Below are 25,500 nucleotides of genomic sequence, written 5' to 3'. Positions count from 1 at the left end.
CTTTAACATTGGGTACACAGGGACATGCATTGTATGCGGATGTGTCTGCACGTGGCGATTTCAGGTGTGTGGCGCCAGCATGGAAACGCAACATTTTCAGGTTAGGGGTGTATTGGGGTTAGGTCTGTGTTAAGGTTGGAGTTACAATTGGATTTCCACTGTTTAGGTACATCGGAGGGTCTCCAAACGCGACATGGCGCCTGCCATTGCTTCCAGCCAATTTTTCGTTCAAAAAGTGAAACTGTGCTCCCTCCCTTTGGAGCTCTGCCATGCGCCCAAACAGTTTTTTTCCCCCGCATACGGGGTATTCAGGAGAAATTGCACAACAAATTTTGTGGTCCATTTTCTCCTGATAGCCTTGTGACAATAAAAAAGTTTCGTTCCAAAATAATTTTTTTTGTGAAAACAGTAAAATGTTCATTTTTTTTTTCCATCCACCTTGCTTTAGTTCTCGTGAAGGGTTAATAAACATCTTGAATGTGGTTTTGCGCACCTTGAGGGGTGCAGTTTTTAGAGTGGTGTCACTTTTGGGTATTTTCTGTTATATTGACCCCCCAAACTCACTTCAAATGTGAGGTGGACTCTAAAAAAAAAAAAAATGGTTTTGTAAATTTTATTGTAAAAATGAGAAATCGCTTTTAACCCTTATGACGTTTTAACAAGAAAAAAGTTGTTTCCAAAATTGTGCTGATGTAAAGGTGACGTGTGGGAAATGTTATTTATTAACTATTTTGTGCGATAAGACTCTCTGATTTAAGGGTACAAAAATTAAAAGTTGGAAAATTGCAAAATTTTCAAATTTTTTGCCAAGCTTCCATTTTTTTCATAAATTAAATGCAAGTCATATCAAAGAAGTTTACCACTAACATGAAGTACGATATGTCACGAAAAAACAGTCTCAGAATCAGTGGGATATGTTGAAGTTGAAGCGTTCCAGAGTTATAATATCGTAAAGTGACAGTGGTCAGAATTGTAAAAATTGGCTTGGTCATTACAGTGGGGAAAAAAAAAAAATTTGGTCAGCCACCAATTGTGCAAGTTCTCCTACTTAAAAAGATGAGAGAAGCCTATAATTGACATCATGGGTAGACCACAACTATGAGAGTCAAAATGAGAAAACAAATCCAGAAAATCACATTGTCTCATCTGGCAAGATTTGTTTTGCAAATTATGGTGGAAAATAAGTATTTGGTCATTAACAAAAGTTCATCTCAATATTTTGTTATATATCCTTTGTTGGCAATGACAGAGGTCAAACGTTATCTGTAAGTCTTCACAAGGTTGGCACACACTTTTGTTGGTATGTTGGCCCATTCCTCCATGCAGATCTCCTCTAGAGCAGTGATGCTTTAGGCTTTTCGCTGGGCAACACAGACTTTCAACTCCCTCCAAAGGTTTTCTATGGGTTGAGATCTGGAGACTGGCTAGGCCACTCCAGGACCTTCATATGCTTCTTATGAAGCCACTACTTTGTTGCCCTGGTGGTGTGCTTGGGATCATTATCATGCTGAAAGACCCATCCACATTTCATCTTCAGTGCCCTTGCTGATGGAACGAGGTTTGCACTCAAAATCTAATGATACATGGCCCCATTCATTCTTTCATGTACATGGATCATTCGTCCTGTCCCTTTGCAGAGAAACCGCCGCAAAGCATGATGTTGCCACCCCCATGCTTCACAGTAGGTATGGTGTTCTTTGAATGCAACTCTGCATTCTGTCTCCTCCAAACATGACGAGTTTTGTTTCTACCAAACAGTTCTACTGGTTTCATAAGACTATATAACATTCTCCCAATACTCGTCTGGATAATCCAAATGCTCTCTAGCAAATTTCAGACGGGCCTATACATGTACCTGCTTAAGCAGGGGGACACGTCTGGCACTGCAGGATCTGAGTCCCTGGCAGCGTAGTGAGTTACTGATGGCCTTTGTTATAGTGGCCACAGCTCTATGCAGGTCATTCACTAGGATCCCCCGTGCGGTTCTGGGATTTTTGCTCACCGTTCTTGTGATCATTTTGACGCCACGGGGTGAGATCTTGCGTGGAGCCCCAGATCAAGGGAGATTATCAGTGGTCTTGTATGTCTTCCATTTTCTTATTATTGCTCCCACAGTTGATTTCATCACACCAAGCTGGTTGCCTATTGCAGATTCAGTCTTCCCAGCCTGGTGCAGGGCTACAATTTTGTTTCTGGTGTCCTTCAAACAGCTCTTTGGTCTTCACCATAGTGGAGTTTGGCGTGTGACTGTTTGAGGTTGTGAGAAACAGAAATCTTGCTTGTTTTTAGGTGACCAAATACGTATTTTCCACCATAATTTGGAAAATATTTAAAATAAATCTTGCCAAATCAGACAAGGTGATTTTCTGGATTTGTTTTCTCATTTTGACTCTCATAGTTGTGGTCTACATATGATGTCAATTGCAAGCCTCTCTCATCTTTTTAAGTGGTAGAGCTTGTACAATTGGTGACTGACTAAAAATACTTTTTTTTCCCCCACTGTAAGTACCAAATAGGCTCTGTCACTAAGGGGTTAATTGGATATTATATTTTGGTATTTTGACCCCCATGGTAGTTGCAGCATGCATATGTCTGTGTTCCTATACCATCTGTTTTGAGGCAGCTCCCTGATATTGAGCTGAGCAACAGGAGAAATATATACCGTATATACTCGAGTATAAGCCGACCCCCTTAATTTGGCCACAAAAAACTGGGAAAACTTAATGACTCGAGTATAAATAAGCCTAGGGTGGAAAATGCAGCAGCTACTGGTAAATTGGCCTTAATTGGCTTGCAATCTCTCGTTTGTTTATTTGTCTATGCGTTGGTTCGCAGTTGCTTCGTTTAAACCTTATGACCTGGACATTATGTACCCTATAAGTGTATATCACTGTTATAATGTTGCATTGCTTTTTTTCCCTATGCCCCTCCCTTATTACCCCCCCTCTTTCTCCCCCCCCCTCCTCCTCTCCCCCCCTCCCCACCGTCCTATCCCGCCCTTATTCCCTTTTCTTGCCTGTTATTTTAAAATCCAAATAAAATCTTTGGAAATAAAAATAAAAATAGATACCAATAAAAGTAAAATTAATTGAGACATCAGTAGGTTAAGTGTTTTTGAATATCCATATTGAATCAGGAGCCCCATATAATGCTCCATACAGTTTATGATGGGCCCCATAAGATGCTCCATATTAAAATATGCCCCATATAAAAAATAATTTCAATTACATCAACATTTTCCAAGACCCGTAGCGTTATGATTTTTTGGCATCTGGGGCTGGTGAGGGCTCATTTTTTGTGCCCTGAGCTGATATTTTTATTGGTACCGTTTTGGGTGTAGATTCAAAATTTGAGCGCCTTTTATTTCAATGTTGAGACCAAACAAACCTAAATCTGGCCTTTTGACTTTTTTTTTTTTTCTCGTTACGCTGTTTGCCGATCAGATTCATTTATTTATATTTTGATAGATCAGACTTTTATGAACACAATGTTACCAAAAATGTTTTTTTTTTTATTTTATTGGGGCAAAAGGGGGTGGTTTGAACATTTGGAGGGGATCATATTTTTAGAATCTGTGTTCTCACTTTTTAGGGTATGTGCGCATATTGAGTACTTGGATGCAGCTAATTCTGCATCTCTTGGCAGGAAAAATGGAGCATGCAATGCGCCCTTTTTTGCAGTGTTTTTGAATGCGTTTTTTTACTTGAGTTTTTAGACAGCAGTGAATAGATAGATAGATGTGAGAAAAGAGAGATATGGAACAGCACCCCAATTTTACTCCCGGTGGGTGCCAGGCCACAGCCCAGAAAATACTGGGGAAAAAACACTCAGTTGGACTGCAAAGCGGAGATTTCACATACTGCGCTGTCTACTGTGTACAGAATTATTAGGCAAGTTGTATTTTGATCACGATACTTTTTATACATGTTGTCCTACTCCAAGCTGTTCAGACTTGAGAGCCAACTACCAATTAAGTAAATCAGGTGATGTGCATCTCTGTAATGAGGAGGGGTGTTGTCTACTGACATCAACACCCTATATAAGGTGTGCTTCATTATTAGGCAACTTCCTTTCCTTTTGGCAAAATGGGTCAGAAGAGAGATTTGAGGGGCTCTGAAAAGTCCAAAATTGTCAGCTGTCTTGCAGAGGGATTCAGCAGTCTTGAAATTGCCAAACTTTTGAAGCATGATCACCGAACAATCAAGCGTTTCATAGCAAATAGCCATCAGGGTCGCAAGAAGCGTGTTGGGCAAAAAAGGTGCAAAATAACTGCCCATGAATTGAGGAAAATCAAGCATGAAGCTGCCAAGATGCCATTTGCCACCAGTTGTGCCATATTTCAGAGCTGCAACGTTACTGGAGTAACGAAAAGCACAAGGTGTGCGATACTCAGGGACATGGCCAAGGTAAGGAAGGCTGAAAAACCACCACCTTTGAACAAGAAACATAAGATAAAAAGTAAAGATTGGGCCAAGAAATATTCTTAAGACTGACTTTTCAAAGGTTTTATGGACTGATGAAATGAGAGTGACTCTTGATGGGCCAGAGGCTGGAACAGTAAAGGGCAGAGAGCTCCACTCCGACTCAGACACCAGCACGGTGGAGGTGGGGTACTGGTATGGGCTGGTATCATCAAAGATGAACTTGTGGGACCTTTCGGGTTGAGGATGGAGTGAAGCTCAACTCCCAGACCTACTGCCATTTTCTGGAAGACTTCTTCAAGCAGTGGTACAGGAAGAAGTCAGTATTGTTCAATGAAAAATATGATTTTCATGCAGGACAATGCTCCACCATATGCCTCCAACTACTCCACAGCGTGGCTGGCCAGTAAAGGTCTCAAGAAAAAATGACATGGCTCCCTTGTTCTCCTGATCTGAAGCCCATAGAGAACGTGTGGTCCCTCATAAAATGTGAGATCTACAGGGAGGGAGCACAGTCCACCTCTCGGAACAGTGTCTGGGAGGCTGTGGTGGCTGCTGCACGCAATGTTGGTCGGAAACAGATCAAGCAACTGACAGAATCTATGGATGGAAGGCTGCTGAGTGTCATCATAAAGAAAGGTGGATATATTGGTCACTAATTGTTTTGGGTTTTGTTTTTGCATGTCAGAAATGTTTATTTCTAAATTTTGTGCCGTGATATTGGTGTACCTGGTGAAAATAAACAAGTGAGATGGGAATATATTTGGTTTTTATTAGGTTGCCTAATAATTCTGCACAGTAATAGTTACCTGCACAAACAGATATCCTCCTAAGATAGCCAAATCTAAAAAAAAAAAACACTCCAACTTCCTAAAATATTAAGCTTTGATATTTGAGTCTTTTGGGTTGATTGAGAACATAGTTGTTGATCGATAACAAAAGTAATCCTCCAAAATACAACTTGCCTAATAATTCTGCACACAGTGTAGAGGGAATGTGAATATCTCTGCAGTGGAGTGATGCAGCACAAAAGAGAAAAGACCGGTCAGATCTGGAAAGCTTAGGGAATTTGTAAGGTATTTTAAGTCCATTTTTGAACATGTCTTCTTTCAGACTGGCATATGAAACGCCCAGTCTTTAAACCAAAGTAGGAGAATGCGGCAGATATATTGCACCTAGCACGTCTTGGGCTTCTTTCACACTAGCGTCGGAATCTCCCCGTCGCAATGCGTCGGGGAGAGATTCCGACGCTAGCGTTTAACGCATTGCACAATGGAGGCAGCGGATGCATTTCTCCGGCGCATCCGCTGCCCCATTGTAAGGTGCGGGGAGGTGGGGGCGGAGTACCGGCCGCGCATGCGCGGTCGGAAGAAGCGGTCCGTCAGGAGCAAAAAACGTTACATGTAGCGTTTTTTGCTCCCGACGGTCCGCCAAAGCACGACGCATCCGTCGCTCGACGGATGCGACGCGTGGCAATCCGTCGCAAATGCGTCATCAATACAAGTCTATGGGGAAAAAACGCATCCTGCAAGCACTTTTGCAGGATGCGTTTTTTTCTGCAAAACGACGCATTGTGACGGATTGCAGAAAACGCTAGTGTGAAAGTAGCCTAAGGCTGACTTGACTCCAAAAGTTGAAGTCTCCATTTCCTATGTGTAGTAATATACTGTCTAATAGTAGAATGGGGGTCCATCTCTGTCCCCTCCGGGACAGTTGTGTGCGTTGCTGACAATTAAGGCTTGCCATTTTGAGATAAAGACATGCTTGCTGTAATCTCTTTTCACAGCGCTGTTGGAGGAACTTGTAAACTGCGGACGTTTGAAGGGCACAGTGGTCGGCGGAAGACAGGACAAGGCTGTGTTTATTCCCGACATCTACGCCAGAACACAGAGCAATTGGATAGACGCCTTTTTCAAGCAAAACAGTTACCTAGGTAACGCATTTCTCTTCTGTGTTCGGGAAACAAGGGGGTCTTTGTGAATCTTGTGTTCAGCCACATGAAGGCGATTTAGAGAATGCCGCTTCGGGCTTTTCACTTTCTGCCTCCAGACCTGCGAGCCCACGACATTCAGCACTACGGCTCATTTGTGTTGACTAAAATAGAAAGAGGTGGGAGTTGAGAGTAACGGGGCATTTATCAGCTATAATGCACACAAAAGGGACTGTTTTCCCATCAGCTTCTCGTTACCCATCATCACAGTGTGACATGTGTAATTACCAGACCACAGGCTACGTGTGACTACAAGTGCACTAAGAAAGGACGTTTAGAAATGTAATTCCACATATTTCAAGAATTTTACTTAAAGGGATCCTGTCACTAGGCTGAGAGCAGAATTATGTAGGGACAGAGATCCTGATTCCAGCAATGTGCCACTTACTAGGCTGCTTGCTGCAGTTTTGAAAGAGATTACGGTTTGCTCTGCTGCAGATCTAGCAGTCTATAAATGCTGAGCTCAGTATCACCCCGCCCACACTACTGATTGGCAGCTTTCTGTGGGCACTCTGCATAGGCAGAAAGCTGCCAATCAGTGGAGGGGGCAGGGCAGAGCTCATGAATATGGAGGGCTCCATGGCCTTCTGTGTACTAGTCCTCTAGTGATGATCTCCTGCTGATAAATCAGTGGGGGGGTTCAGTCGAAACTACACAAAGCCCAGGAAGTGTCAAACAAATGGAATTGCGGACTCTGCTCTCAGATGGTGGTACAAATCTGGTGACAAATTCCCGTTAAAGGTTATGGCCACCTTTGACATAAACACCAACATATGTAAAAATAATTTTTTATTTTCGTTAATAAAGGGCGATTAAGTCAAGGTTATGCCAGAGAACTGGTGTAAAAACTTTGAAAAGTCGTTAAAACCAAATTTGCCCCCCAAATTTTGCAACTTTGTGTGTTTTCACGCTAGTGTGAATCAGCACTGGCAAAATGAAGGTTGCTGGGACGTGGCCACGCACGCCCGCCAGATTCATCAAATGTGGCAGCATTGTGTGCACCAGATACACTGATCTTCCCCCTGACCGGAGTAGCATTTCCGACACTTCTACCACGCTGAGGAGGCACTGCAGTCACTAAGTGGTGTGCACCTTCTGCAACGGTAAGACTGGTGTATCTTGAGGATGGCTACGCCAGTCCTGATGAATCGGCCCCCCAGCCTGCAATCGGCAGCCCTTCGTTAATATTGGGACGTCCTGATGTGCGGGTTCCTGTCTGATCCAAGTTCAGATTGTTCCCCTTGTGGGTAGTGCCCCTCATTAATGTAGGCTGGGTGTGAGCTGTGCGTTTCTCCAGTCACTGCTCTCCTCACTTGTTTCATGTATCCGCACTTACCTCCTCTCCATTTGCTTTCCTCCTTGTCTATAGCTTTTCTACATTCATAAGCTTGTAGATACTTTTTGCCTCTTTCCACTGCAGATCTGTGTAAACCCCCCTCCCTCCTGTGTCAAAGGCTAAGTGTAGACCACCGTGTATTCTCTAATCTGAGAGAGTCTGTTCAATTCTGCTCTGATCAGAATGCGAGCTTTATGTGACATGATTCTCTCAAATGAGAAAAAAAAGTCTCCATCCTCTCCATTCTGTGGAAATTGGGCAGCATTCAGATGTCATCCGAGTGCAGTCCAATAGTTTCCACTGACTTGCATGACCGAGTGCGATCAGAGTATCAGATCCAGCTCAGTCATGCAGCACGGCCCCATAGAATAACATTGGTCCTTGTGCGATCTGATATTTTGTCGGACCAAAAATATGGCCATATCCACAAGCCCTAACAATGATATAAGAAAGGGATGGCAGAACATAAAGCTGTGGGAGCGCCAAATGCGCATCTTTTTTGCAGATTGCTCGGCTAGATAAAGGCCTTTACTAATACCCTGCAGAGAAAATAATGTGTAGTGAAGACTATTTGGAAAGTTTCTTATCTTTGCATTTATGAAGCAAGTAAACTAGTAAAATTAAATTCTGTGCTAAAGTATGCATAGGCGTTAAACACTCCACAAAAATGTTTCCTCCAATAGTAATAGATAAATGTGATAAATAGTAGTGGAGTAATGATTCTTCCAAGCGCTGTGTTAGTGCATGATGTCCCAAAGCCAGGCCAGGTCCTATGTATGCAGCCGAAATCCGATTCTCTCTGCGTTCCTGTGAGAGTCACATCAAGGCTCTCGTACAGATCCGTAGACAAACTGTCTCTATGCATGCTGCATAGTTTATTAAAGGGGTGGTCACTGTGTGACTGCAGACTTGTAAATCCTCTCAGCGCGCGCACTGTGTGCAGTGAGGATTCGCCGGCGTCTGCGCCATTCCAAGCTGTCACGTATTCGATGTGCATACTCCCGGCCAGAGCCTGTCTAGTGGGCACTCCATACAAATGTGTGACAACCGAGGCTGCGCTCACTGAACACTTCTGGCCGCTAGTATGCATATTGGGGCGCCGGCAGCTGCGAATCCTCACAGCGCACAGTGCACGCACAGGAAGGATTCACAAGTCTGCAGTCACACAGTCATTCTAGATAGCACAAAGCTTTCTAGCTCCGACCAGCGATGGCACAGCGGGATCCTGATCGCTGCTGCGTGTCAAACACAACGAGATCGCTATCCAGGACGCTGCAACGTCACGGATCGCTATCGTTATCGTTGTAATGTTGTTCAGTGTGAAGGTACCTTAACTTTTTAGCAATTACAGATTATAGAGATTAAAAACTTGCATCTGACCGATATAGATACATAAAGGAATAAGTTATATAAATGATCTGAAAAGTGTCCATTAGTTACAAATTGTATCAATGCACGGCTTGGCTTGTTGTTACTCATCTATTGATATGTTTATTCAGAGTATGATTCCCTATCGAGACTTGGGATCCCAGACCCGGTTGGATACATCAGGAAAAGATACAAGTCTGCCTCATTAATTTACCTGAAGTCCGTATGTGCTGGTCAGAGTATATTAGATCAGGTGGAAGCTTCTGCTGAAGAAGCCATTAGCTCCGGATCATGGCTGGATATTGAGGTATGTTAAAATAAAGTGCTAGACATATGCCCTTCCTGAAAATGCCTCTGAACTCCACAAAACCCGTTTTATATGCCACTATTAGCTTTGAGCTAACATTTCACTGTAACGTTTTATGGAATAAAAATTACATGCCATTCAAAATACCCCAAAAACACACAATGCTTTTTCTAAAATGCTCTGCTTGTAGCCTTCCTTAGGGTAAGTGCCGACGAAAAGTCTGCTGCAAATCCTGATGTGTTGCTTTAAAATGTTTTTTCCTGCTGTTTTTTTTTTGGTTGCATATTTCTTTCCATTCATTAGTGTGGGTGAAATCTGCTGCTGCAAAAAAAAATTGACATGCTGCAGATTTAACCCCTATCTGACCTCGGACGGGATAGTACGTCCGAGGTCAGATCCCCTGCTTTGATGCAGGGCTCCGTGGTGAGCCCGCATCAAAGCCGGGACATGTCAGCTGTTCAAAACTCAAAATCGCGATCTGCCCGCACCTATTAACTAGTTAAATGCCGCTGTCAAACGCAGACAGCGGCATTTAACTACCGCTTCCGGCCGGGGGGGGCCGGAAATGACGTCATCGCCGACCCCCGTCACATGATCGGGGGTCGGCGATGCTTCAGGATGGTAACCATAGAGGTCCTAGAGACCTCTATGGTTACTGATCACCGGTGGCTGTGAGCGCCCCCCTGTGGTCGGCGCTCACAGCACACCTCCATTTCTGCTACATAGCAGCGATCAGCAGATCGCTGCTATGTAGCAGAGGCAATCGCGTTGTGCCAGCTTCTAGCCTCCCATGGAGGCTGTTGAAGCATGGCAAAAGTTAAAAAAAAAAAAAAAAAAAAAAGTTAAAAAAAATGTGAAAGAAATAAAAAAAATATAAGTTTAAATCACCCCCCTTTCGCCCCAATCAAAATAAATCAATAAAAAAAAATCAAATCTACACATATTTGGTATCGCCGCGCTCAGAATCGCCCGATCTATCAATTAAAAAAAAGCATTAACCTGATCGCTAAACGGCGTAGCGAGAAAAAAATTCGAAACGCCAGAATTACGTTTTTTAGGTCGCCGCGACATGCATTAAAATGCAATAACGGGCGATCAAAAGAACGTATCTGCACCAAAATGCTATCATTAAAAACGTCATCTCGGCACGCAAAAAATAAGCCCTCAACCGACCCCAGATCACGAAAAATGGAGACGCTACTAGTATCGGAAAATGGCACAATTTTTTTTTTTTTTTTTTTAGCAAAGTTTGGAATTGTTTTTCACCACTTAGATAAAAAAATAACCTAGTCATGTTAGGTGTCTATGAACTCGTACTGACCTGGAGAATCATAATGTCAGGTCAGTTTTAGTTTTTAGTGAACCTAGGAAAAAAGCCAAACAAAAAACAAGTGTGGGATTGCACTTTTTTTGCAATTTCACCGCACTTGGAATTTTTTTCCCGTTTTCTAGTACACGACATGCTAAAACCAATGATGTTGTTCAAAAGTACAACTCGTCCCGCAAAAAATAAGCCCTCACATGGCCAAATTGACGGAAAAATAAAAAAGTTATGGCTCTGGGAAGGAGGGGAGTGAAAAACGAACACGGAAAAACGAAAAATCCCAAGGTCATGAAGGGGTTAAATCTACTGCATGGAAAAAAGCAAGCAACATGTGCATGAGACTTCAGGAATCGCATTCACTCTGCAGTCACTAGAAAACCATTTTTTTTTGTGTCTGGCACAAATGAATATTAAAAAAAAAAATTGACAAAAACGCAATGTGTGTTGTATGCACATTCCCTTAGAAGGATTTCTTATTCATCACTTGTAAGCTGCTTTTTTGTCTTCTTGATTCTAGCCTTTGTTACCGAGCTGCTTTTCTGTGGAAGACACGTCAATCTTACTACAGCAAGTCATGAGGGCATTAAATAAAAAGTCCTCCGCTCGAATCTTTGGAGACAGCATTGTCGTCAGTGAGAAGTTTATAAATGAATGCGCCAATATTTTCGGTAACCTCATGCAGCACAAAGCTGAGAAGGTATGAATGATGTGGTCAATGATATGTTATATATAGCATCACATTTCTTCCCACGGTAATGTGCGTTTAGGTAATAAGTTAATATCTTGAGAATATATATATATATATATATATATATATATATATTCTCAAGATATTAACTTATTATCTAAAGGCACATTACCGTGGGAAGAAATGTGATGCTTTATTATTTTATTTTTAGACAATTTACTTCTTTCTTTCCCACGGTTTTCACTATTTTTGCTTGCAGACATTGGATTACAGCAGATCTCTTTTGATCATGTTGTACTTTGATAACTGCAGTAATTTTCCCTAGCTATTCACCAATGTGATCGTTACATGACCAGGACATATAGGCATTTCACTTTGCACAAAGTTCATTGGAAAATGTACTAACTTTGCATTATGCATTTTCCGAAACTCCATTTGTTGATGATGTGCTTTTGATTTATTATTAACATCAAAGGAGGTTTCCCACAATGACTCCGGGAGCCTTATCTTTATATAATTTTTCATGATTTAGCAATGTACCCATGGAATGCAATAATAATGAATATCACGGACAATCTATCTACAGTGGATTTGGGAGAGGAAACGTAGACATTTCTCTGCTGCTGATTAGTAGATTGAAGATCCATGGCAAGGAATTAGTATAATTTGCGTTTTTTAATCCACACGTTTCGAAGTACACGTATTTCTTCAATCTACTCATCAGCAGCGTGGAAATATCCACTTATCTTCTCCCAAATCCAATGTATTGGTCAGATGACCTGTGGATCTGCAGCAGCTGGAGTTTTTATACTTTTCCATTGTTGTGCTGTTCACAGCTCCATCAAGTTAGCACAACATATTTCATTTTTTTTTTTCCTTGGGCAAGACCCTATTACACTTTTTTGCTCCTGTATATATACTCTGCAGTTGGCAAAAAGGCAGAGCAATATGTGTCAACCTCAGCATTTTGGTGCCATTTGCTTGTCATATTTATTAGGGGTCGTAGGCCCATTATAATCTTTCTACCTAGACACGAGTTAAGAAGAAAAAATCATATTTGTATAAAAAAGTATTTACATACCACATCAAAATTTGGTTATACTACAAACAATTTTAATTGCCATAGAGGCGCTCCACATATATTAATGCAACATAAAAGTGACATCTGCAATCTTTTGATCAACATAGGATAATTAGCACTGTTGATAAAGGTGTTGTCCCAGGAACAAAGTACATTTTGATCATTTGATCTTGAAATATTAATACCGTGTATACTCGAGTATAAGCCGAGATTTAATTTTGCCGCAAAAAACTGGGAAAACTTAATGACTCGAGTATAAGCCTAGGGTGGAAAATGCAGCAGCTATCGGTAAATTTCAAAAATAAAAATAGATACCAATAAAAGTAAAATTAATTGAGACATCAGTAGGTTAAGTGTTTTTGAATATCCATATTGAATCAGGAGCCCCATATAATGCTCCATACAGTTCATGATGGGCCCCATAAGATGCTCCATACAAAATACGCCCAATATAATGCTCCATAAAGTTTATCATGGGCCCCATAAGATGCTCCATATTAAAATATGCCCCATATAATGCTGCACAAAGGTTAATAATGGCCCCATAAGATGCTCCATAGAGACATTTGCCCCATATAATGATGCACAAATGCTGATTATGGCCCCATAAGATGCTCTATAGAGACATTTGCCCCACATGTTGTTGCTGCGATTAAAAAAAAAAAAATTACATACTCATCTCTCGTCGCTCAGGCCCCCGGCACTTGCAATATTCACCTGTCCTCGTTCCACCACCTGGTGCCACTGTGTCTTCCGCATCCTCTGCACTGACGTTCAGGCAGAAGGCGTGCGCTAACTATGTAATCGCGCCCTCTGACCTGAGCGTCACAGCAGAGGACGAGGAAGACGGAGTCCGGCGGTGGAACGAGGAGAAGTGAATATTGCGCAATGCTGCTCACCCTCCCCATTATACTCACCTGCTCCCGCCGCGGTCCCTGGCAGCTTCCCTAATGGTCTTCTCCGGGCACTGACAGCTTCTTTCAGCGTTGAGCAGTTATCTATATCGCTCCTTACTGTAATGAATATGCGGCTCCACCCCATGGGAGTGGAGTCGCGTCCATATTCATTACTGTAATGAGCTGTACCACGTGACCGCTCAACGCTGGAAGAAGCTGTCAGTGCCTGGAGACCATCGGAGATGCAGGGACGGTGTCGGGAGCAGGTGAGTATTTCACGGCTGCCGCTCCCCTTGCCCCACCGACCCCCCTGTTACAATGACTCGAGTATAAGCCGAGAGGGGCTCTTCCAGCCTAAAAAAAATGGGCTGAAAATCTCGGTTTATACTCGAGTATATACTGTAAGTTTCACAATTGGTTCTGTTTAAAAAAAAAAAAAAAAAAGTTCCTTTGCTGAGATAATTAATGTGCCTCTTCTATGTACTGTGTTATATGCTGTGCCTGAACATGTAGAGCTGCTACAGTACAGGGTTATGTATTATAAAACACAAAAGTATTTTTGTTTTTTACAAGAATGATTACACTTCTGAGACCTACCAAACAATTGACCTCCGAGATAAAAAAAAATAACTACCATGGTTCTTTCAGCATCGCTCTGAAGTTTTTGATCATTTTACTTTCAGCATATATTCCGTATATTTTTCCTTCAGCATATATAGAATTTATAAAGACAGGAATGTTAGAATCCATCACTTATGTCATCTATGGGTTAGAAAAGTTGAAGATACATTTGCGCTGCAAGTTTCTTCCAGATAGACCATCAGGTGCCTAGTGAATTTGGCTGCAATGTTTTCCCAGAAGTTGGCGACTTTTTTTTCTTTAAAGCACCTTTAGACGTAAATATGGTGCTTTGTGTAGGAGGGATCCATGCATCTAAATATAGGTGATAGCAGGTGGGTCTCCAGCAATCTGAGCGCTGAATAGAGGAGCAAAATACAACCTGATAATACAATGGTCATTTGTAGTGTCCCTGTCTTTATTTTTCCAGGAAATGAAGCAAAGCCCTGTATTTCTGGTGACAGAAGAAGATCTTAAGCAAGCCTCTCTATTGGAAAATGCAATAGGCAAGAAGGAGAAAAAGGATGAGAGGCGGAAGAAAGCCGCAGGTTGCCATTTTGTTTCTGAAGTGTTTCGTTGTCTGCTTCCTATCTAGTAATGTGAAGTGTGCCATGACAGCAGTCCCGACAGTACATGTGTGAGACTGGGATGCTAGACACCTGCAGATACTGTACAACTAGAAGTTTCTAACGGGAGGAGTAATGAGTAGCTCGTTGTCATGAAATATAATTTTGATGCTATGAACTGGCCAATTTTGATGCAAGCGGTGAATTCTTATCTCGTCTGGTTTACACAGAATTTGGAGGTCCAAATAATTTCAGCAGAAGACTGCTTTGGTTAGGACTGTAATTAACATACGTGGTTTGGTTGTGGAATCGTTTGCTACTGTCAAGTTTTTTTCACTTTTAATGGCTATTCTGAAAACGGCATTTCATGTTTCATGGTGTTAAGCCTATTGGGTGCCGTAACCTCTCCAGTGTAGTACTTCTGTAGTGACCTATAGATGGTGAGTTTCTGAGCGTTCTCGAATTCATTTTTTCGTCCCTTTATGTATCGCTTCTTGCGGCTCTCTGAGGTCCCCTTTAGGCTGGTTTCACACCTGCGTTTCAAAACGCATGCGTTTAAAAAAAAAAACGCATGGTGAAAAAAGGCATGTAAACGCGTGCAAACGCTGCGTTTTTTTGACGCATGCGTTTTTGCATGTGGTGAAAAAAACCCGGCGTTTTGACGCGTTTACATGTGTTTTTTCATGCGTTTGCATTTTTTAAACGCATGCAGATAAATTTGTGACAGCTGCCAATCATCAAAATAAAGTAAAAAACCCACTATAAACAGAAAGAGCTAGGGTTAGGGGTAGGGTTAGGGGTAGGGATCCTAACCCTAAAGGGATCCTAACCCTAACCCTACCCTTAAAGGGGTTAGGGGTAGGGTTAGGGGTAGGATCCCTTTATCAATTTTATGGTGTGGGGTGGTTTATCAGTGTGTTTTTATGTTTTTTTTTAAATAAAAACGCATGCGTTTTTAAAATAAATAAATAAAAACGCATGCGTCCCCATTGACTCCAATTAGTTTTTTGACCCAAAAAACGCATGACAACGCATGCGTTTTTTTGTGTCCAAAAAACGCCTCTCAAAAATACTACAAGTTGCGTTTTTGAAAATGAACGCATGTAGTAAAAAAACGCATGCGATTGAAAACGCGACCAAACGCGTACACAAAAAACGCATGCGTTTTCAATGTTAAATATAGGGAAAAAACGCATGCGTTTTTTTGTGCAAAAAACGCTGCAGACAAAAACGCAAGTGTGAAACCACCCTTATTTGGGCTTTTGTCAGGGTATGTTGCTGACTTTGGATGGCCTGGGTTCCTGGCTTGCTCTGGGTTCCGGCTTAGCAGGGCTTTATGATGGTAGAAGACGGGGTTACTACTCTGTATGTGCGCCTGGTGTGATGGCACCATCTTTTGTATAGTGAGCCATATGGAGAATTTGCCCAGCTCTGCCAACAGGCTATATATTTGAGGTGCTGCCATGGGCCTGAAGGAGACCTTTTCTTTCTTTTTCTCTCTCTTTTCCAGGAGAAGTCAGTGTTCGGAGCTCAGCACCGAACACTAGGTGTCCAGTATGACCCCTGAACTTTACAGTTTGGGTCCCCTCATCTCTAATAGAGAGTGTTAGAGCTCTGTAAAGGTTATGAAGTGATTTCATTTTTGAGCTCCTCTGTGTAGCCTGATTATAGATAAATGTGATGTGGCTATGATGTTATGGATGAAATAATTGAGATGTGGCAGCTGAGAAGTGTGTTGTATGCTGGCACTTCACAGAGCTTTGTAGGTGAGGGCTTCAGCATCTGATGGTAGTCCGTGCAGCCTCCTCGCGCCATGAATCCTAAACCTTAGGCCAGAAAGTCAAGTCTCTAGAGAGCTAGGCTGCAGAAGAATATTTAAGCATGAATAGAAAATGAAAAGAAAAATTTAGAGGGGATGACAAGTGTCAAACAATTGTACAATCCCATGGGCTGTATCAGCTGTGGAATTTCCACATCTTAACATGCAGTAAAATTGCAAAAAAGTATGCTGCGTACGTCACCATGCATCTTTAGCAGTGTAGGTCTAATTATACTGCAAAATTCCCCCACGTGTGAATGAGAGCTTGCTGATTTTTGTGTATATTGCTGCTGGTATAGCACATTATAGATTTTCCGTCCAGAACATATTTGGCATATATGCCCTGTGCGAACATACGCGAAAACCTCTACCTGTTGACAGGGTTTGGGATTTTCCACTTACATATTAGGCTACTTTCACACTGGCATTTTTTTTAATACGTCGCAATGCGTCGTTTAGGGGAAAAAATGCATCCTGCAAAGTTGTTTGCAGGATGCATTTTTGCCCCATAGAGTTACATTACCGACGCATTGCGACGTATTGACACACGTCTCAACCGTCTTGCGACGGTTGCGCCGTGTTGTGGCGGACCGCCGGGAGCAAAAAACGTTAAATGTAAAGTTTTTTGCAGCCGACGGACCACTTTTTCCGACTGCGCATGCGCGGCCCGAACTCCGCCCCCACTTTTTGCACCTCACAATGGGGCAGCGGATGCGCCGGAGAAATGCATCCGCTGCACCCGTTGTGCGGCACAACAAACGCTCGCGTCGGAATCTCGGCCCGACGCAATGCGACGGGCCGAATCCGACGCTAGTGTAAAAGTAGCCTTAGAGTCCACTGCTCAGATGACGAGGGCTGTGGAGTCGGTAAGCCAAACCTCCGACTCCTCAATTTTCAGGACTCCGACTCCACGACTCCGACTCCACAGCCCTGCAGATGACTATAAATTACAGACCCCCCCATATTTAAATAGATTAGACACAGAGGGCTAGTACAGTAACTGTTTTGTTTATAAAGAAAAGAACAGTTAAATCCCATTTCTCTATCGCCTTTCATTGGGGGACACAGGAACCATGGGTGTATGCTGCTGCCACTAGGAGGCTGACACTATGCAAATATAAAAAAAGTTGGCTCCTCCTGTGCAGTATACACCCCACCGACAGGAAGAAAGATCTTCAGTTTAGCTTAGTGTCAGTAGGAGGTGGACACGGGTCTTTCATTAGACCCTTATCTACCTCAATGTGCGTCGTTCCTTTTCAGGTTTTCCGGAAGGGATACAGGGTGAGCAGTCACACCTGTAGTCCCACAATACGGACTATGAGTACGGCGTGTACTGCCACCCCGTATCCTCATAGATCCCTCACCAGGACCAAGATCCTAGCACACAAGCGTGCTCAGAAGTCCGGTCCTGCATCCGTCCCCCACCCACTCGCCCACCAGAGCCTGTCGGTTTGGAGGAGACGAGGACGTCCATCAGCCCCCTGGACGTCTGAAATTTTCCCCAGAATGAGGTTAGTAAGGACAGCGTGGGATGTTTTAGGTAAGTATTCCAAAGTACCTCTGAGTCCTTCCTCAGTCCCAGGGCAGTCATTTGGGGGTCCCTTGGGATATTTTTCCAGGCTGCCTTCACTTTCACATGGGGCGGGGGTCTTCGCCCCTTTCGCGTGGCAGCCGCGCTATGGCGGCTGCGCTGTTATTGGCCTTACAGGCGGCCGCGTTGCCCTTTTTCCCCCGGCCGCATTGTGCTCTGGCCTGGTGCGGCGGTCGTGTGACCTGCGGCCGCACTGTTTCTGCCCCGGCGCGGCGGCCTTAGGTAGCCGCGCCGATTCCCTCTTACGGCCGCACTTTTATGCTCGCTGGCAGCCGCGCCGCTTTCTACGGCGGCACAGTTTCTTCTGGCGCAGCGGCTTTGCTGGCACCGCGCCGCTTCCTCTCCCGGCCTCACTGTGCCCTTTTGCCTCAGCGCGGCGGCCTTGCAGGCAACCGCGCCGCTTTTCCTGACGTCGGCACTTTACCCGCCGCCGCGGCCCTTCCGGGTGGCCTCCAGCCTCAAATTTAGGCCCCGGCTTCTCCCGGGGCCTACTTCCGGCTTCCTCCTCCGGCCACACCGTGCCCTTTTGCCGCGGCGCGGCAGCCTTGCAGGCAACCGCGCCGTTTTTCCCGCCGCCGCGGCCCTTCCTGGCGGCCACCGGCCTCAAATTTAGGCCCCGGCTTCTTCCGGGGCCTACTTCCGGCGCCGCGTCCCCTCCCACTTCCTCTCTCTCGGGCGGGCTTTTCTCCCGCCCGATTATCACGGCAAGCTCCGCCCACCGCCGCCATCTTGGTGCTCCTGGCCTGGCGTTAAGCCCGCCCACCACTCCCAGGCAGCCACAGATACTTATTTCTGAGCCAGGAACGTTTCTCTTTGCCCATCTTAAGAGCGCAATTTTCTGGCGTCCTCACATCTCCCACTGGCCTGCAGGCAAGCTACATCGGACAAGAGAGTCCATCAGATGTCTGCCTGTTCTCCTAGGGGCTATCGTTCCTGAGGAGCATCTTCCAAGCCGTGCAGCCTTCCATCCGGAAACCGCAGCGTCTGCCGTGAGTACCTCTACACCGCAGTTTTACTTAATCCCCTGCCAGACCACGCCCCCCCCCCCCCCCCCCTGTCCCCTACTCTCCAGACATTTCCCTCAGGGGCCCCTTCGGGCTAATTTTAAAGGTGGTCTCTCCCGACCTCCTACTTTGACCTGTGCCTTACTGAAACACTTTCAGGGTTCGTCTTGTAACCCCAAGCTTCCCTCAGGCAGGCCCGCAGCAACCCAAATTATGTTCACCGCCTAAGACTCCCCTGCTGCTCCGCCTCAGAGTGAAATTCCCTCCCCAGGCTGGGCCTCCCCTCTGTCTCTTTCAGTAGCGAATCTCACACGGGTGTCCCAGACCCTTGTGTCCGTGCTCGATTAGTTGCCCCTGCGGACTTCCGTAGTAGCCAGCGGGTCGCTAGAAGCTCCGTCCGAGTCTTCCATGCAGGCCGCGAAAGATCCAGACGGGAACGCCGGTCTGAGTTCTCTTCTCGGTCCATCTCGCCTCACGGTCCTTCTCTGTGGTCGACTTCCCCCTGATCCCCTTCCCGGAGTCAGGCGAGGCCTCGGAGGATAATTTGGGGCCGAAGTTGAACCAAATCATAGCATGAGGGATATGGTTCAAAGCTTCATTGGAGCGTCCAATCTGACCTGTGGCATCAAAGATCCCTCTACGGAACCTGCAGATCAGGCGGTTTCGTTTAGACGGTCTAAACTACCTCCCAAGGGATTCGCTCCTCATCCTGACTCGAGGAGCTTCTGGCCAGAGAAAGAGAGAATTCGACCAGACATTCTCAAAGAGGCGAGCGTCTTGGAGTCTCATATTTCCTTCCTCCGGATCTCATCGCCAACCGGAACGAGAGGCGATAGAGAACGACCTCTCCCTCTGTGGATCCGCCGACTGCTAGACTTGCCACCAACACAGTCCTCACGCTGTCCGGTGGGGCGAATCTGACAGATTCCATCAATAAGATCATGGAATCCTTCGCGAATTCGGTTTTCGCAGCTGCCGCATCATCCCTCTGCCCGGCTTTCGCTTCCATTTGGGTTTCGAAGTCTATCCGAAGGGGCTAAACAACTCCGTTGGGGCATTCAGGCTGGAGCTCCACCAGACTTGCTGGCGAAAGTTGCCTCCCAGATTACTCGCTCTGTTTGGCTCAAGGGTCGTCAAGAAGTCCCTTACGAGCCTGCCTTTTTCAAGGATCACATCTTTTCGGTTCCAAGCTGGACTAAATTATCAAGGATGCCACTGGTGGCACCAGTTCTCTCCTTAGGCGGCAACTTCGGTCCTTTCGGCCCTCTTTTTCGTCGTTTTTGCGGCATTTGACCCCTTTTTTCGCAACAGCAGAGGCCACAGGCACGTTAAGAGAAGAAGGTAGTCTTCGACTCACTCCTTCCTGGCGTTCCCGCTACTCCTAAGGTGGATTCTCCAGGTCCAGGACTGGAAATTCCACCTAGGCAGGACCCACGACTAGGCCCCAGCCCGTTTCCTAGGCTGGGCAGCCGTTCTCCTGTTCCCCAGGGACGTCTTTGTCTCCTCAACAGAGAACGCATGGGCCAGGGAACTTGTATCCTCTGGAGACAAAATAGATTAATTTCACGGTCCTGGGATCGTTTTCTCCAATCCCAACCTCCAAGAGAACCCGTTCTAGTCCTGGGTTTCTTTACAGCCATTGTTTCCCTCCTTAAATCCGGGGTAACATTCCCGTCCCTGAACAGGAACGGTTCAACGGTTCACAGGCTTCTCTTCGAACCTATTTGTACTGAAAGAGGACGACAAGGTTCGTCCCAGTCCGGATCTGAAATTGCTGAACAGGAAGTTTCGTCTGAGACTCTTCAGGTTGATATTCCCTCGTTCAGTAATCACTTCCATGGAGGCTCAGGAATTTCGGTTTCAGGCTCCCGAAAGTCTATCCCTCTTCCCCGACAGTCTAGCCGTTGCGGCGGCTCGTCAACAGGAAGAAGTTCCGTCTTGTCGCTCCAGGGTTCTCGGCTCCCCTCCTTGCTGATGGACCATAAAGGTCCTAAGGAGGTTGGTTGCAACATCGGAAGCAATTTTTCCCTTCGCCCGTTTCATTCAAGACTTCTTCAGCAGGCTATTCTATCACAGGAGGACAGGTCTGTCTTCTCCCTGCATCGTCCGATCCGTCTTTCTACCGGGATCAAACGGTTCCTCCACTGGTGGCCGAGGTCCCTGCTCTTATCCCAGAGCACATACCTCACAGCATATCCTTCCTTCCAGTTTCCTGGCAGGTGGTGACGACGGTCTCCAGCCTTCTCGGCGGAGGCGTGGGGCTTTGTCACCTGTTCTTTTCATCGTGGTTGGTCGGCACAGGAGTCCTCTCTGCCAATCAATGTCCTCGAGTTCCGGATCTTCTTTCTATCTTTCCTTCACTGGGTAAGGATTCTCAGCAGCCTGCCAATTCGAATCCAGACAATGACACAGCAGTGGCATATGTCAACCACCAGGGGTGGACGCGGAGTTCTCTGGCCTTGGCCGAGATTCCAGGATCCTCTTTTAGACAGAGGCAACGGTCCTGGTGAGATCCTCAGTGCAGGTCCCTGGCGTGGACATTTTGGCCGCCGTCTTCCTCGGGCCTCGCGGCAGGGGAATGGTCCTTACTTCAGAAGGTCTCTTATCGGATTGCTCTTCGTTGGGGGACTCCAGAGGTGGTCCTCACGGCGTCCCGATTGAACAGAAAGGTCCATCGGGTCGTCCCAAGGTCCCGCGATTCTCTCGCAGTGGTGTTGACATTTTGGCCATTCCTTGGTCGCAGTTCCTGCTCCCCTATTGATTCCCACACCTTCCCTTGCTTTCCAAACTGTCGTAAAAGATCAAGGCGGGATGGGTGCCGGTCATTCTGATCATCCCGGATTGGCCCAGGAGGTCTTGGTTTGCAGGCATCGTCACTCTTCTCGCGGACACCCCTGGTGCCTTCCAAACAGACCCGATCTGCTGTCTCAGGGTCCGATCTGCCACCCGAAATATCGGTCGCTCAGTTTAACGGCGTGGCTGTGGACTCCACAGTTTTAAGAGCGTCCGGCCTTTCGGCCCGGATGAGTCACACTATAATCCAGGCTAGGAAGCCTTTGTCTTCTTCCAGGATCTACTATCGTACCTGGAAGGCTTACTTTCGTTGATGCGAGTCCAACCGCTTTTCACTTATGTCCTTTTTCCCTGCCTTCCATTTGGTTTTCCTTTGGGCAGGACTGGATTCGGGCTTCGCTCTCAGTTCCCTAAAGGGCCAGGTTCCTGCGCTCTTCTTCCCTTTAAGAAGACTTTATCTTCTCAGCCACAGGTTAAGACCTTCCTTCAAGGAGTAGTCCACGCTGTCCCTCCGTACAGGGCCTCTGTGGATTCATGGGATTTAAAGGTTGTGTTGGTTGTTCTTAGGGGTTCCCCCTTTTGAGCTTCTCAGGTAGTTTTCCCTGTCAGTTCTATCTCGGAAGGTGGCTTTTCTCAGGTCCATCTCTTCGATCCGCCGCGTTTTTGAGTTGACGGCCATTTCCTGCCGACCTCCTTTCTTGATTTTCCACCAGGATAAGGTGGTCCCAGGCCTCCGCCTTCCTTCCTTCCTTTCTCGAGGTGGTTTTCATCTTTCCACCTCAACGAGGACATCGTTCTACCTTCCTTTTGTCCAGCTCCGACTCATCCTCTGGAGCGATCGTTGAACAGGCTGGACCTCGTCAGGGCAGTGAGGATCTCCCTGGCTAGCACGGCCGCTTTCCGAAAGATGGATTCTCTTTTCGCCATCCCTGATGGCGTGCGTAGAGTCCTGCCGGCTTCCAAGGCGACGATTGCTCGCTCGATCAGAACGGCAATTTTGGAAGCTTACCAGGTCAAGCACCCAGGCAGTCGGCGCTTCCAGTGCGGTACGTCACAGGGCTTTCGCCGACGGCTTTGCAAAGCGGCAACCTGGTCTTCCATCCACACGTTTCGCCGAACTACGGCGGACTCCAGCCTGGGCAGAAGGATCCTGCAGGCGGCAGTGGTGAGTCCTCTCACCTGATGGAAGTCTGTTTTTCCCACCCCAGGGACTGCTTTGGGACGTCCCATGGTTCCTGTGTCCCCCAATGAAAGGCGATAGAGAAAACAGGATTTTTGGTTGCTTACCGTAAAATCTGTTTCTCGGAGCCTTCATTGGGGGACACAGCACCCTCCCAAGTTGAACAGCTCTGTTTACTGTATACGTTTGAGTTCTTTGAACACTCTTTGGGTGTTTGAATCTGTTAATCTGTGAAGCGCCGTGGATTTTGTTGGCGCTATATAAAGTTTATTATTATTATATTATTATTCTTTCTCTTTTACACGTTGCTTCTCCTACTGCTTTCTCACTAACTGAAGATCTTTCTTCCTGTCGGTGGGGTGTACACTGCACAGGAGGAGCCAACTTTTTTTATATTTGCATAGTGTCAGCCTCCTAGTGGCAGCAGCATACACCCATGGTTCCTGTGTCCCCCAATGAAGGCTCCGAGAAACAGATTTTACGGTAAGCAACCAAAAATCCTGTTTTCTTTATAAGCAATAACTTTATTAGATTACATACTAAAAAGTATAACACACAGTTCTTTGTTTCCTCTGATGACATCCTGGTTCAGAAGAGGCGATCAAGAAGTGACTACATCTTCTGTGGACGCCACAGTCTCTTTCATTGAAACGAATCAACAGGGGTTAATGATGACATTCGCTGTATGCTTGGGGTTGTTATGCTGCAGAATAAATTTGAAGCAAAGAGGACAGCTCTGATAGTATTACATGATGGTTAAGTAACTGCTTATATTTCTCCTACGCCTCATTGGGGGACACAGGACCATGGGTGTTATGCTGCTGCCACTAGGAGGACACTAAGTAGAAAAAAAGATTAAAGGGAACCTGTCACCCCGAAAATCGCGGGTGAGGTAAGCCCACCGGCATCAGGGGCTTATCTGCAGCATTCTGTAATGCTGTAGATAAGCCCCCGATGTTACCTGAAAAAGGAGAAAAAGACGTTATATTATACTCACCCAGGGGCGGTCCCGCTGCTGGTCAGGTCGGATGGGTGTCTCTGGTCCGCTGCGGCGCCTCCCATCTTCATTACAAGACGTCCTCTTCTGATCTTCAGCCACGGCTCCGGTGCAGGCGTACTTTGCTCTGCCCTCTTGAGGGCAGAGGATAGTACTGCAGTGCGCAGGCGCCGGAAAGGTCAGAGGCCCGGCGCCTGCGCACTGCAGTACTTTGTCTGCCCTCAACAGGGCAGAGCAAAGTACGCCTGCGCCGGAGCCGTGGCTGAAGATCAGAAGAGGAAGTCATGGAATGAAGATGGGAGGCGCCGCAGCGGACCAGAGACACCCATCCGACCTGACCAGCAGCGGGACCGCCCCTGGGTGAGTATAATATAACGTCTTTTTCTCCTTTTTCAGGTAACATCGGGGGCTTATCTACAGCATTACAGAATGCTGCAGATAAGCCCCTGATGCCGGTGGGCTTACCTCACCCGCGATTTTTGGGGTGACAGGTTCCCTTTAACTCCTCTGCAGTACACACCCCTTCACTGGCTACAATTTCAATCAGTTCTTGCTTAGTGTCTGTAGGAGGCACTTGGGTCTTTTTTAGACCCCAACTTTCTTATTTTTAATTTTTAATTTTATGTAAATTTTTATTTTTTATTTAACAGAGTGAAGGGGGCGACGGGTCCTTCTTTTTTATAGGGTCCGCTCTCCCCCCGAGTATTCCTCCCCGTCCCTCTCCTGCAACGTCTGTGGCACAAAAAGTTTTTTCGGGGCAACGGTTCCTCCTTGGTTCCGATTTCCACCCTCGAACCCCCCACCCTCCCTCCCTGCAAGAGAGTCCGAAGGAGAAGCGGTGTTCAGATCCTCCAGGGCGGTTGATTCAGATGTGCCATCAATGCCTCAATAGCAGAACCCCTTTGGGGGACAGAAGAGGATCATTTGGGGCCTCTCTATCCCCCATCCAGGGTGCATGGATTGAGCGCGCACCCTCACAGTGACAGACTGCGACAGCGGTGTTCAGCAGCTGTGAGTACATACCCTCCCTGCGCCCCCACCTGCGGCAGCGATGCGGTCCGGGTCCCTGGGGAGAGGCGCCGGGGGTCAGCGGTGTTTGGCAGCGCTCCGTCGCGGCCACCGCCGCACACCACCGGCAGGGCCCAGAAATTTAGTCCCTGGCTTTTCAGCCGGAGTAGGCCGCAGTGGGCAGATCCCTCCCACGGCCGTAACCCCGCCCCCTATATCGGCGCTTCTCGTCTGGGACGAGATGCGCCCTGCAGATCTCGGGGGCCATATTGTTCCCTCTCTCTGCAAGGAGCCCACGCTTCCACAGCATTCCGGAGATCCGCCACGGCTAATTCCTCCCCGGGGACACAGGCACAGGACCGTGGGTAAGCTGCTTCAAGAAAGCTTAACCCCTTCCCTGTGTATACTGCCCGCTCTGTCTCCAAAGACACTATGTCTCAATCCAAGGAGACTAAAAAGGGTAACAAGAAGCACACAGTATTTTTCACTGTATGTGCCACTTGCAATGCGGCC

The 25,500-nt window shown here is 46.2% G+C and overlaps 1 protein-coding gene across 1 annotated transcript in view; it reads left to right on the top strand.

Moving 5' to 3' along the window:
* The window catches only part of UFL1 (UFM1 specific ligase 1), a 103,454-nt gene that overhangs the window by 25,090 nt on the left and 52,864 nt on the right, over nucleotides 1-25,500 (top strand). The window contains exons 8-11 of the mRNA XM_069726345.1: nucleotides 6,208-6,354; nucleotides 9,247-9,422; nucleotides 11,264-11,443; nucleotides 14,460-14,577. Coding sequence (XP_069582446.1) covers nucleotides 6,208-6,354; nucleotides 9,247-9,422; nucleotides 11,264-11,443; nucleotides 14,460-14,577 — 621 coding nt within the window. The remainder of the gene's footprint in view (nucleotides 1-6,207; nucleotides 6,355-9,246; nucleotides 9,423-11,263; nucleotides 11,444-14,459; nucleotides 14,578-25,500) is intronic.

Source organism: Ranitomeya imitator, chromosome 5, assembly GCF_032444005.1.
Source record: "Ranitomeya imitator isolate aRanImi1 chromosome 5, aRanImi1.pri, whole genome shotgun sequence".
Taxonomy (NCBI): Eukaryota; Metazoa; Chordata; class Amphibia; order Anura; family Dendrobatidae; genus Ranitomeya; species Ranitomeya imitator.
The sequence above is the reverse complement of the archived record's forward strand: the minus strand, read 5'-3'. Positions and strand labels throughout refer to the sequence as shown.